Source organism: Xenopus tropicalis, chromosome 2 (genome assembly GCF_000004195.4).
Source record: "Xenopus tropicalis strain Nigerian chromosome 2, UCB_Xtro_10.0, whole genome shotgun sequence".
Classification (NCBI taxonomy): Eukaryota; Metazoa; Chordata; class Amphibia; order Anura; family Pipidae; genus Xenopus; species Xenopus tropicalis.
In genome coordinates, this window is record NC_030678.2 from 46311573 (window position 1) to 46322806 (window position 11234).

The window sequence follows — 11234 nt, forward strand, 5'->3', positions numbered from 1 at the left end:
TGGGAGAAACGAAGAGCAAGGATCTGACTGGCCTACGACTATTAAATAGGCATCAGGATACAGTGATCATGATTCAGAAAGAATTGGGTCTCGAACAGGTTAGAGAAACTGGAAACATAAGTAAGGCTCGGAGACGAGTGTGTCCAAACTGAACAGACTTCACTGAAAACCTGGTTTACACAGTCATATAAGCTAATTGCATTAATAAATAACCCATATTTATGTGGGGAAGCAAAAAAGCATCTCATTAAGAAGGTGTTTATACCATGTACACTACTAAACAAAGACCAAGGGAATTTTAGTGCATTGTATATCTTATGAAAGCTGGGGTACTATAAATCCCCTTCCATGGCATTAGAGGTCCGTGCAGTGGGGAAAATAAGGTGATAAGTCCTATATAATATATGGCATAGCTCTGTGTTCCTAAATGGGTACGGAATAAAGAACACTAGTTCTAGTTTAAAATGCCTTTTTAGTTACAAGGATGGATCTTACACAGCACATGGTTTTGATAGGAGCTGTGACATGTGTCACATGATCAGAGCAACACAAAGGACCCTTAGCCAGAGTCAGTTTGCACACCCAGACTTTATTAAAGTATTTGCATAGCTCCAAATTATACCCACTACAATCAACGTAAAAGCCATCTATTAAATACATGTGCAAAACAGATCACTAACAGCAAAAACCCAAAGTCCCTAAATATTCTGTAATCCTTCTCACAAAAACTTAGAAATTGAATATGGCATTCCGAATTCAGATTGTCTGACTAATAAACAATGCCAAATGGGAATGGAGTAATACCCAGCTCCTCCCTGTATATTGAGTGCAACATGCACAGGCATTACCAGTAGGTTCCAGATAAGTAAAGCAAAGCATTCCAGAAAGTGACCCAGAATGTTGGTTATCTCCAGTCACAGGCTAACAGACTGATGGATGGGGCCTCGGGAAATGCTAATCAATAGCTGCAGGGATTAAAAGCAGCAATATTTTGGGCAATATAATGTTGTTTAATTTCCAGAATGGAGTTTGTCAGCACCTTGCCATTGATTCTGGCAACAAGCAAATCCGATCCACTAAATATATATATGGTTGGCATCTAATGTATAATCGTTATGAGACGTCCGGTAAAATGCTTGTGATATCCTTTCCCTTGCTGTACCGGTGCGCTTGCTATGGTAGCTCTGCTCTTGCCATCACACATATTCAGCAGATGTAATAAATGTTAACCCCTTGCATTGTTGGTGTTTTTGGCACTAAGATCCAGGCTGAGATTTGTGTCATTGCGTGCATACATCTGAAAAGTGCCTATAACACAATGTGCATATGATAGTATTATGAGAATATCTGCAGGTTACTTTAAATTTGAACTGCTACTTTGTTTTTAGGGTATTTTTTTGGAATGTTACAAAGAAGGATGGATATAAGTGGGACTAATCTCAGTAACAATATTGCACATAATCTGAACTTCCCCTTTAGGTGAATACTTGTGTATGAAGCTCATGTCAGTACAATAGGCACTGCTATGAGAAACCACCCCTGCAGCCCCAATCCTTATTAATGCACCCTGATAAATATAGGAACCACTTCTTAAATAAACTTGTACCCTGCCACCCAAAATCCACAGAAGGAAATCATTCTTCTGCAGTTCTATTAACCCATTCTATCAGCAAAACATGTGACTACTGAGTTATCTTCCATGCTTCACCTGCGATTGATTTCTGCCATAGACTTCCCTCATTAACCCAACATAAAACCACTAATGTACTGATACTTAAAAGAGAGCAGGTGCCTGATAAACCATAAATGGTGTCATTAACAGACATTTTGGAGTTTGTTGCCATGGGAAAGGCCAGAACAGTAATTAGGATTACTTGAGCTCATGTTACACTTAAGACTCCCAGCTTTCTGTAAGGGTGAAAGGTTTGGGACAAGGAGATGTTTCCTACAAGAGACTGTACTAAAAATGAAACTTCCTGAAAAAGCTTGGACATCTATACCCTGGAGATACACCTACCCCAGTACAGCGATGTCAACTAAACCCATGCTGTCAGGGTAACAAAGGAAGGGTTTAAAAAAGTCAGGACTGGACCATTATCTTGAAGGTCCTTCTCAAGCCTTCGCAAACCCAAGACCTGTGCAGTAAGGGAATTAGGACACAGGGATTTCAGGCAGCCCAATAAAGGGGCGTTGTTGGAATTCCTCTAAAATGTCACCTGCAATTGCCATTATAGTGATTTTAAAGTGATTCCATCTCAACACTTTAAAACCAGCACATATCAAATCTGCATGCTCAGTGGCTAGTCAGCATTGCTAGTCATTAGCACTGCACAGAATTCACGAGCACTAATTTAATATATAAAGTGATGGCTAGACATCCCTACACTGTTTTTCCCCCATCCCCCTTTTATGTGTTAATATTATAGCTTTAGGTTTGGCTTTGCTCTCTTTTAAGAAGTACAGGAAACAGACATTATGGAAGGACTGAGCTGCCCACTCAGCTGTGCTGTTGACCTGAAAGTGGCGGGTCAATGTCCAGCCTAAATGGATATCTGCCTATTTAAAAATGTATAAGAAATCCATTTTCTCAGCTCCTGTGTCTGTTGCTTTGTAGAATTGAAAAGATCAGCGAGTCTGGGTCATGTAGCCGTGCCAAATGTATATATCAGAGACACATCCGCTCATTTGCTCTCGTCCGGGCCACAGGCGGCGGAAGATGCCCCCTCTCATTCCCTATTGCCACATGGCTGGGTTCTCTCCATTCTCATGGAACTTGTGCAAGTGATCAGCATACCTGTATGGAACAGAGCAAGAGAAAATCATGCTTGGCTACCGCTATCATAACATACCACTGCATATAATAAATCTTATTTTATTTTTATACATAGTACTGTTATTACTATACTTTATATAGTACCATAGGCACTGCCACCAGGAGGAGATTGTGGGGCTTTGTGTACCACCAATTTTTACTTCTGGGTCAAATTTTATTTGTGGCAGGGCCATATTTACCATATTTGCATCTGAGCTCTCACTCCTAGGGTGGCAGTTGTTTATGGGACAACCCCCAGGTGCCTATATGGTACATAAAAGTGCACAAAAAATAAAATCCCCCAGCCTAGGTTGCATGCACAGACAATCCTACTTAAATGCATGTGCGCTGACTGTGAAGAGCCCAGTACCCCCCTCTGCTCCACCAACAAATTTAGCTGTCCAGTGGCTGTTGGGTCTCTTACTGTGGCACTTGTTTTGGTATTACATATCTTTCATATCATATATATATATATACCACACATAGCCAATACTTATAATGTGCCCACTCTAGTAAGTCCAAAGACTATTCTACAAAAACAGGACAACTGGGAGCCATGACATAGAGAATAGTGCACTCTATGTTGCTAAGGTGTCCCATGATCAGGCCGGATGCTTTCATTCAACTTTTATACAACACAATTCTTAATGACTAGAGATATCACTATGATATGTGGCATTACTAGTCACCGATTATAAAAATAAAAGATCGCACAAACATTAATTTTTGGATTTGGCCAAATACCAGAATCCTCAAATCCTCCACAAAAAAATCAGCCTATCAATACTAAATTGAATCTGAAACTTACAAATATGACAAAACAATTTTATCAACTGTGAACAAACAAAATAGTCTCATGCAGTTGTCTAGAGCTTTATAGTCACATGACTTTAGGGTCCAGCTTAGAATTGCTTATCAGGATAGATTTTACATTGCTCCTATTATATTAATATAATTAGAGCATTGCCTGTTTACAGGGCCGCCATCAGAAATCGCGGGGCCCCTCACAACAAAATTTTCTGGGCCCCACCCTCCCACGCCCCCAATGGCCCCTCCCATCAATACAAGGGACACACAGGCATTGGTAGCGAGGGCCCCCTAAAACATTGGTAGCCAGGGCCCCCCTAAAACATTTGTGGCCAAGGGTTACATTTTGCATTGGTGCCAGGGCAGGGACCCACTAAAACATTGCTAGCCAGCCCAGGGACCCCTAAAACATTGGTGGTCCTCCCCCAGTGTCCCCATACAATGGCCCGCTCTCCGCTGCTTCCTTACTGCTTCTTCCCGCTCACCCCACCCAGCATCCTCCTGCTTCTTCCAGGGCACCCCAAGCATTCTTCAGCTCCCCCCAGCATCCTGCTGCTTCCTTCAGGCCCCCCCCCAAGCATCCTCCTCCTTCCCCCAGGCCCCCCCAAGCATTCTTCAGCTCCCCCCAGCATCCTGCTGCTTCTTCCAGGGCACCCCAAGCATTCTTTATACAGCACCACTTTTCCATTAGTGCAGGGCACATTCTTTTAACAAATGTACATTAAATCATATTAACTTAATTACATTCCACTCTCTTTATAATGCTGCATTTTCTTTTTAAGAAAGTCATAGACCAAGGGAGCATGTATTGCATAAATATATATATTTCTGCATAAATGTAGGGGATCTGTTACACAGAAATTGCTACAATAGTAAGAGAATGGTTTGTAATTGGAGTAAATTATTAACTAGGTAAAATCAATTTTCATGCAGTATATTGACGGCCATCCAGCTATGGCTCAACCATAACTCTAATGCCATGACATCCAATAACATAGCAGCAACCAATGGGACACAGGAATCCCACTGCACTTCAGCTGAATTTCATGTCCCTGAAAGGAATCCTTATCTTATGAATCGCTTCCTTCCCTGGCCACATATGTGCAGCACAGACAGATTTTAGTCCTTTTCCCATTAGGCATTCAATGCTTCCCGGGAGAAAGTGCTTTCTACGGAAAGTGATATCCTTGGGTTTGCAGGCTCTAGGGAGATGAGAGGAAGTTGTTTATGGAGATGGTGGGAATGGGGGACCATGGGAAGCACAATCGTTTACTTGCCACTTAATTGTCACAAAGCCAACACTTACATATAGGCTTTTCCCTGGTGCACTCAGCTGTGCTGTACAGGTGGAGACACCACGGGGTGAAAGTAGCAAAAAGTTAATTTGTAGAGCTGTATAGAGTTGCTCTTAAAGGAACCATAGTGCACAGTGGCTGCCCTATAGACTTATAGACAAATTAGCACCACTGGTAAAATGCTACTTTGTTTTAAGCCTTCCTTTTTTAGTAGCTATGGGCTTTACAGCAAAGGCAGGTGCTGGAAATTGGCTTCTGGACATCGGAATGCTGACATATGCTCGAACTACTGGTTAGTTCTATAGTGTTTATAGTTTTCGAGTAAACTAAATTCCTGAAAACAGAGGGAAGATTGGGGCCTCTGGTTAAGGACAGCTGGCAACTCATTCTCTTTAACCAGACCCAACCTATATGGCCTGTGAGCTCCACTTGCTATATAACTTTCATGTTTCCACCCAATCAGACTAATGTGTCAAAAATGCCAATCCAGGCCCCCAATGGAGGCCACTAATTGATATAGAGTCCTGCCAGAGGTACCCCCACGTACTATTACTCTAGCCATTCACATACTTTTTAGCGCAGTAAGCAGCACAGTCTCTCTCCACACTTTCACTCCAGGCCGTCTTGTACAATACCTGTTGAAAAAAAAGGAAGATAATGCACTTAATACTGGACACTGTTACTGCCTGCAGTTTTGCCATATTAGCCACAATTTCACTGCAAGGGGTCATGTGAGGTTAATATATTATAAAACATTTATGCCTTAGACCGGTGTTCCCCAACCAGTGGCTCCTGAGCAACATGTTGCTCCCCAACCCCTTGGATGTTGCTCCCAGTGGCTTCAAAGAAGATGCTTATTTTTGAATTTCTGGTAAGGAGGCAAGTTTTGGTTGCATAAAAACCAAGTATAATGCCAGACAGAGCCTTCTGTAGGCTGCCTATTAAGTTGCCAGTTATACAGTGGTGTGAAAAACTATTTGCCCCCTTCCTTTTCTTATTCTTTTGCATGTTTGCACAAAATTTTATATATCAACATTAACTATTAGTCAAAGATAACACAAACACAAATGCAGTTTTTAAATGAGGGTTTTTATTATTTAGGGAGAAAAAAAATCCAAACCTACATGGCCTGTGAAAAAGTAATTGCCCCCTGAACCTAATAATTGGTTGGCCACCCTTAGCAGCAATAACTGCAATCAAGTGTTTGCGATAACTTGCAACGAGTCTTTTACAGCGCTCTGGAGGAATTTTGGCCCACTCATCTTTGCAGAATTGTTGTAATTCAGCTTTATTTGAGGGTTTTTCTAGCATGAACCGCCTTTTTAAGGTCATGCCACAACATCTCAATAGGATTCAGGTCAGGACTTTGACTAGGCCACTCCAAAGTCTTCATTTTGTTTTTCTTCAGCCATTCAGAGGTGGATTTGCTGGTGTGTTTTGGGTCAATGTCCTGCTGCAGCACCCAAGATCGCTTCAGCTTGAGTTGACGAACAGATGGCCGGACATTCTCCTTCAGGATTTTTTGGTAGACAGTAGAATTCATGGTTCCATCTATCACAGCAAGCCTTCCAGGTCCTGAAGCAGCAAAACAACCCCAGACCATCACACTACCGCCACCATATTTTACTGTTGGTATGATGTTCTTTTTCTGAAATGCTGTGTTACTTTTACGCCAGATGTAACAGGACACGCACCTTCCAAAAAGTTCAACTTTTGTCTCGTCGGTCCACAAGATATTTTCCCAAAAGTCTTGGCAATCATTGAGATGTTTTTTAGCAAAATTGAGACGAGCCATAATGTTCTTTTGCTTAAAAGTGGTTTGCGCCTTGGAAATCTGCCATGCAGGCCGTTTTTGCCCAGTCTCTTTCTTATGGTGGAGTCGTGAACACTGACCTTAATTAAGGCAAGTGAGGCCTGCAGTTCTTTAGATGTTGTCCTGGGGTCTTTGTGGCCTCTCGGATGAGTCGTCTCTGCACTCTTGGGGTAATTTTGGTCGGCCGGCCACTCCTGGGAAGGTTCACCACTGTTCCATGTTTTTGCCATTTGTGGATAATGGCTCTCACTGTGGTTCGCTGGAGTCCCAAAGCTTTAGAAATGGCTTTATAATCTTTACCAGACTGATAGATCTCAATTACTTTTGTTCTCATTTGTTCCTGGATTTCTTTGGATCTTGGCATGATGTCTAGCTTTTGAGGTGCTTTTGGTCTACTTCTCTGTGTCAGGTAGCTCCTATTTAAGTGATTTCTTGATTGAAACAGGTGTGGCAGTAATCAGGCCTGGGGGTGACTACAGAAATTGATATTGGAAATTGAAAATTGAAATTGATAAACCACAGGTTAAGTTATTTTTAACAAGGGGGGCAATCACTTTTTCACACAGGGCCATGTAGATTTGAAGCTCTTATTGGCACCCCCGGGGACTTTTTTCATGCTTGTGTTGCTCCCCAAAACTTTTTTTCCCTTCAAGCGAACAGTCTTCGGGTCTCATCACCGATACAAACCCTGCTTGCGCATGCACAGTTTAAGCTAATTTCCTGCAGGGTCCACGTTGTTGGTGAGACATGAAGACTGTTTGCTTGAAAGGAAGATGTCGGCCAGGTACGCAGCTGCGATACTCTGCTCTTTTAAGTTGGGGTTAGCGATAGGGACAGTTTTTAAAGTTAGAGACTATGCGATAAGGGTGAGGTGAGAGGGGTCGAGGCAGGCTAGTTAAAGGGGTTTTAATAACTGGGGGGTGCAGTTCTTCTTTAATGGAGTCATTCTATACAGATTTCAGCAATTATTAATAGTTAGTACTCCTCTATTGTAGTCCATGGGAAATGAAATGCAAAATGGTATGCTCTCTAAAGGACAAAGTGCTACTCTCAAGGCAAGGAAACCATTGCTTACCCTGCAGAACTCAAAGATCAGCCCCAGAAAGACATGGGCTTGAATCCTGCTGGCAACTGCTATTTGCCTTGATCATGTCACTCAATCTTCCCTTATCTTACACAGAAAACTTTTTAAAGATGTTACAAGGATAGACAGACCCACTAGGAAACTCTTGGCATACAAAAAAGAGGAATTGATTTATGTGGTGAAAACAGTACTCTGTCTGTACATAAAACACCCACAGTGCAGAAGTCCCTTGGCTTAGAAAACACCCACTTGTGTCGCATAATGGCTCCCAGAGGACTCTAAAAAGCCCCAATCCAAATATAAAGAGTGAGAATCTGAGTGGTAACTGTGGGCAGCTCATTCCCAGTTCTGCAACTGCAACCTGCCAGGTACCTGCACTGCTAAACTGATACAGAAACTAGGCAATGAGCCCCAGTGTATCTGCACACAGCAAGGCATACGGAACCATATGTAACGTGCGTGACATGTTTTAAAGGTTCATCTGGTGGCGGAGTGGTGGGAGCAGCGTTCAGAAATGGAAAGGTTGTTTGTGTGTGTGTGTGTGTGTGTGTGTATATATATATATATATATACAGTATATATATATATATATATATATATATATATACACACAAACATTTATATATTTGTAGTAATTTTACTAATTATTATTCAGGTGCAGCGAGCTACATTATGTTTTTCTAACCAATGATCACATAGTCAGTCTTTAAAGAAAATTGAATTTTAAGACACAGGACCACTGCAGAGTTCCTTCTCCCTAATTGCACCATCCAGACTATTAAGGGCTTTGGCACACGGGGAGATTAGTCGCCCGCGACAAATCTCCCTTGTCACGGGCGACTAATCTCCCCGAGTTGCCATGACCCGCCATCCCACCGGCGAACATGTAAGTCACCGGTAGGATGGCACAGGCGGCGCGCGCGATTTCGGGAAATCGTGCCGCTGCGTGTGCCATCCCGCCGGCGACTTACATGTTCGCTGGTGGGATGGCGGGTCATGACAACTCGGGGAGATTAGTCGCCCGCGAACATGGAGTTTTGTCGCGGGCGACTAATCTCCCCGTGTGCCAGAGCTAAAGGGGAACTATCATGAATGGGAACCTGCTCAACTTGGCTCAGTACTGACAGGCAGCTTATGTTCCAATCAAAGTGGAGTGGGAGGGTCCAACCATTCTTGACTTGACAAGTTTAACCCCCACCTGCCTATCTTTCCTATCTGAGAACCTGGAAAACACTTTAAAAAAGGTCCAAAAAATTCAACCTAATTTCCCCTTACATTGACCTGACACTGCATTGTCTTCTCTCATTGTCTTGTCACTAACAAATCTAGCACTTTATTTTTTTGTAATTTATGAGAAAAGACATGAAAGGAGCCGCATATCACTTGCTTTTTTAAGCAGCAATCAAATTATTTAGCACATAGGCTCAGCAATTTGAAACATACATGTCAAGTGAGCTGGCAGGGGATGCTGGGAGTTGTAGCTAAACAATAACTTTAGGGCATTTTATTCCTGTAAAACTACAATTTACCCTTTGTATAACTTGTAAATAAATAAATGTTGGAACAATAACTTGTGCTACTATTTGTCCAATAAAATTGTAGTCACTCTTTATATGTATGCAAGCTACTTGATAGCAGAATATATAGCCATCTCTTAGGCTAATGCCACATTAGGGTATTCTTGGCAAGCCAAAATTACTTGCCGGGAATACACCCCTATGCTTAAAAATCCCCCTACTTGTGCCTTCACTTGAAAACATTGAATACGGTTGGGTGCAGGCACATGTAGCTGATATCCGCCAAAAAACACGAGACTTTGTACCTCACGTCTAGTGGCAGAGCAGCGCAGGGGTTGGCAGCCATCATGTCCGACCCCTGGTACTAAATGCTGAGTGGGAGCACGTGACCTTGATGCCAGGACCAGGAACAGCTTTCAGCTCACATATCCTGTTTGGTGATCAGGGGCCAGAAGTAAAGCATCCAGGCAGGGGCTTCACTTTACATCTCCATTAATCTGACCATACACAGGACAATATTGTACCACTTTGGACGACTGGCCCATGTATGCAGCTAAAACAACAGCCTTCTCCATTTAAACATTGGGCTGGCTCTATAATCCTGTTGGACAAGGATTACAGGGAGATGCAGTCATCTCACTGGTAGTGATGGGCGAAAAGTTTCGCCAGGCATGGATTCGCGGCGAATGTCCGCGTTTCGCCATTGGTGGATTGTTTCGCGAAACGGATTAAAAATTTCGCCGCACGTCCAAAAATTGTCGCCGGCGTCAAAAAAGAATAGTCGCGGGCGACAAAATAATAGCCGCGGGCGACGAAACAATAGCGCGCGACAAAATAATAGCCGCGGGCGACGAAACAAGAGCCGCGCGACGAAACAAGAGCCGCGGGCGACGAAACAATAGCCGCGGGCGACAAAACAATAGCCGCGGGCGACAAAACAATAGCCGTGCGACAAAATAATAGCCGCGGGCGACAAAATAATAGCGTGCGACAAAACAATAGCCGCGGGCGACAATTTTTTTTTGTCGCACGACATTTTCGCCGTTTCGCGAATTTTTCGCCGTTTCGCGGATCTTTTCAAAGATTCGCAAATTTTTCGGCGAAGCGAAACGGAACAGATTCGCTCATCACTACTCACTGGTCCAGGGGACAATCTATTTAGAATGATTCTGGACAAATGTTGCAAATATTTGCTTGATTGTGATCTTTATAGAGGATCAGATCTTAGTGTGCATGGCCAGCTTGTTAACCTAGATATTGATTCCTAACTTTTAGTAAGTTATAGAATGGCTCCTTCTATGCAACTTTTCAATTGGTCTTCATTTTTTATTTTGTATAGTTTTTGAATGATAAGCCTTCTTCTTCAAATTGGGGTCCTTTATTGCTCTGTGAGGCTACAATTTTATTATTATTATTGCTTACCTTTCTATTCAGGCCATCTCCCAGTCTCTCTTTCAAAGTAATGCTGGTTGCTACGGTAGTTTGGACCCTAGCAACCAGATAGCTGCTGAAATTCCAAACTGGAATAAGTCAATAACCACAAATAATAAGAAAATGAAGACCAATTGCAAATTGTCTCAGAATATCACTCTCTACATCATACTAAAAAATAATTTAAAGGGGTTGTTTACTTTTAAGTTAACTTTTACTATAATGCAGTAGAGAGTAATATTCTGAGACAGTTTGCAATTGGTCTTAATTTTTTATTATTTGTAGTTTTTTAATGATTTCAAATTTTTGTTTAGCAGCTCTCCAGTTTTAGCAGCTATCTGGTTTCTAGGGTCCAAATTACCTTAGCAACCAGGGAGTGATTTGAATGAGAGACTGGTATATGAACAGCAGAGGATATAAGTTGAAAAAATAAGGTGTAAAAAGTAACAATAACAATAAAACTGTAGCCTCACGC

At 42.2% G+C, this 11234-nt stretch overlaps 1 protein-coding gene across 1 annotated transcript in view; it reads right to left on the reverse strand.

The window, feature by feature from the left end:
* Positions 1-569: 569 nt before the first annotated feature.
* Positions 570-11234, reverse strand: part of cux1 (cut like homeobox 1) — a 196784-nt gene continuing 186119 nt past the window's right edge. The window contains exons 22-23 of the mRNA XM_031896763.1: positions 5485-5549; positions 570-2794 (exon numbers count right to left, since the gene is read on the reverse strand). Coding sequence (XP_031752623.1) covers positions 2734-2794; positions 5485-5549 — 126 coding nt within the window. The 3' untranslated portion in view covers positions 570-2733. The remainder of the gene's footprint in view (positions 2795-5484; positions 5550-11234) is intronic.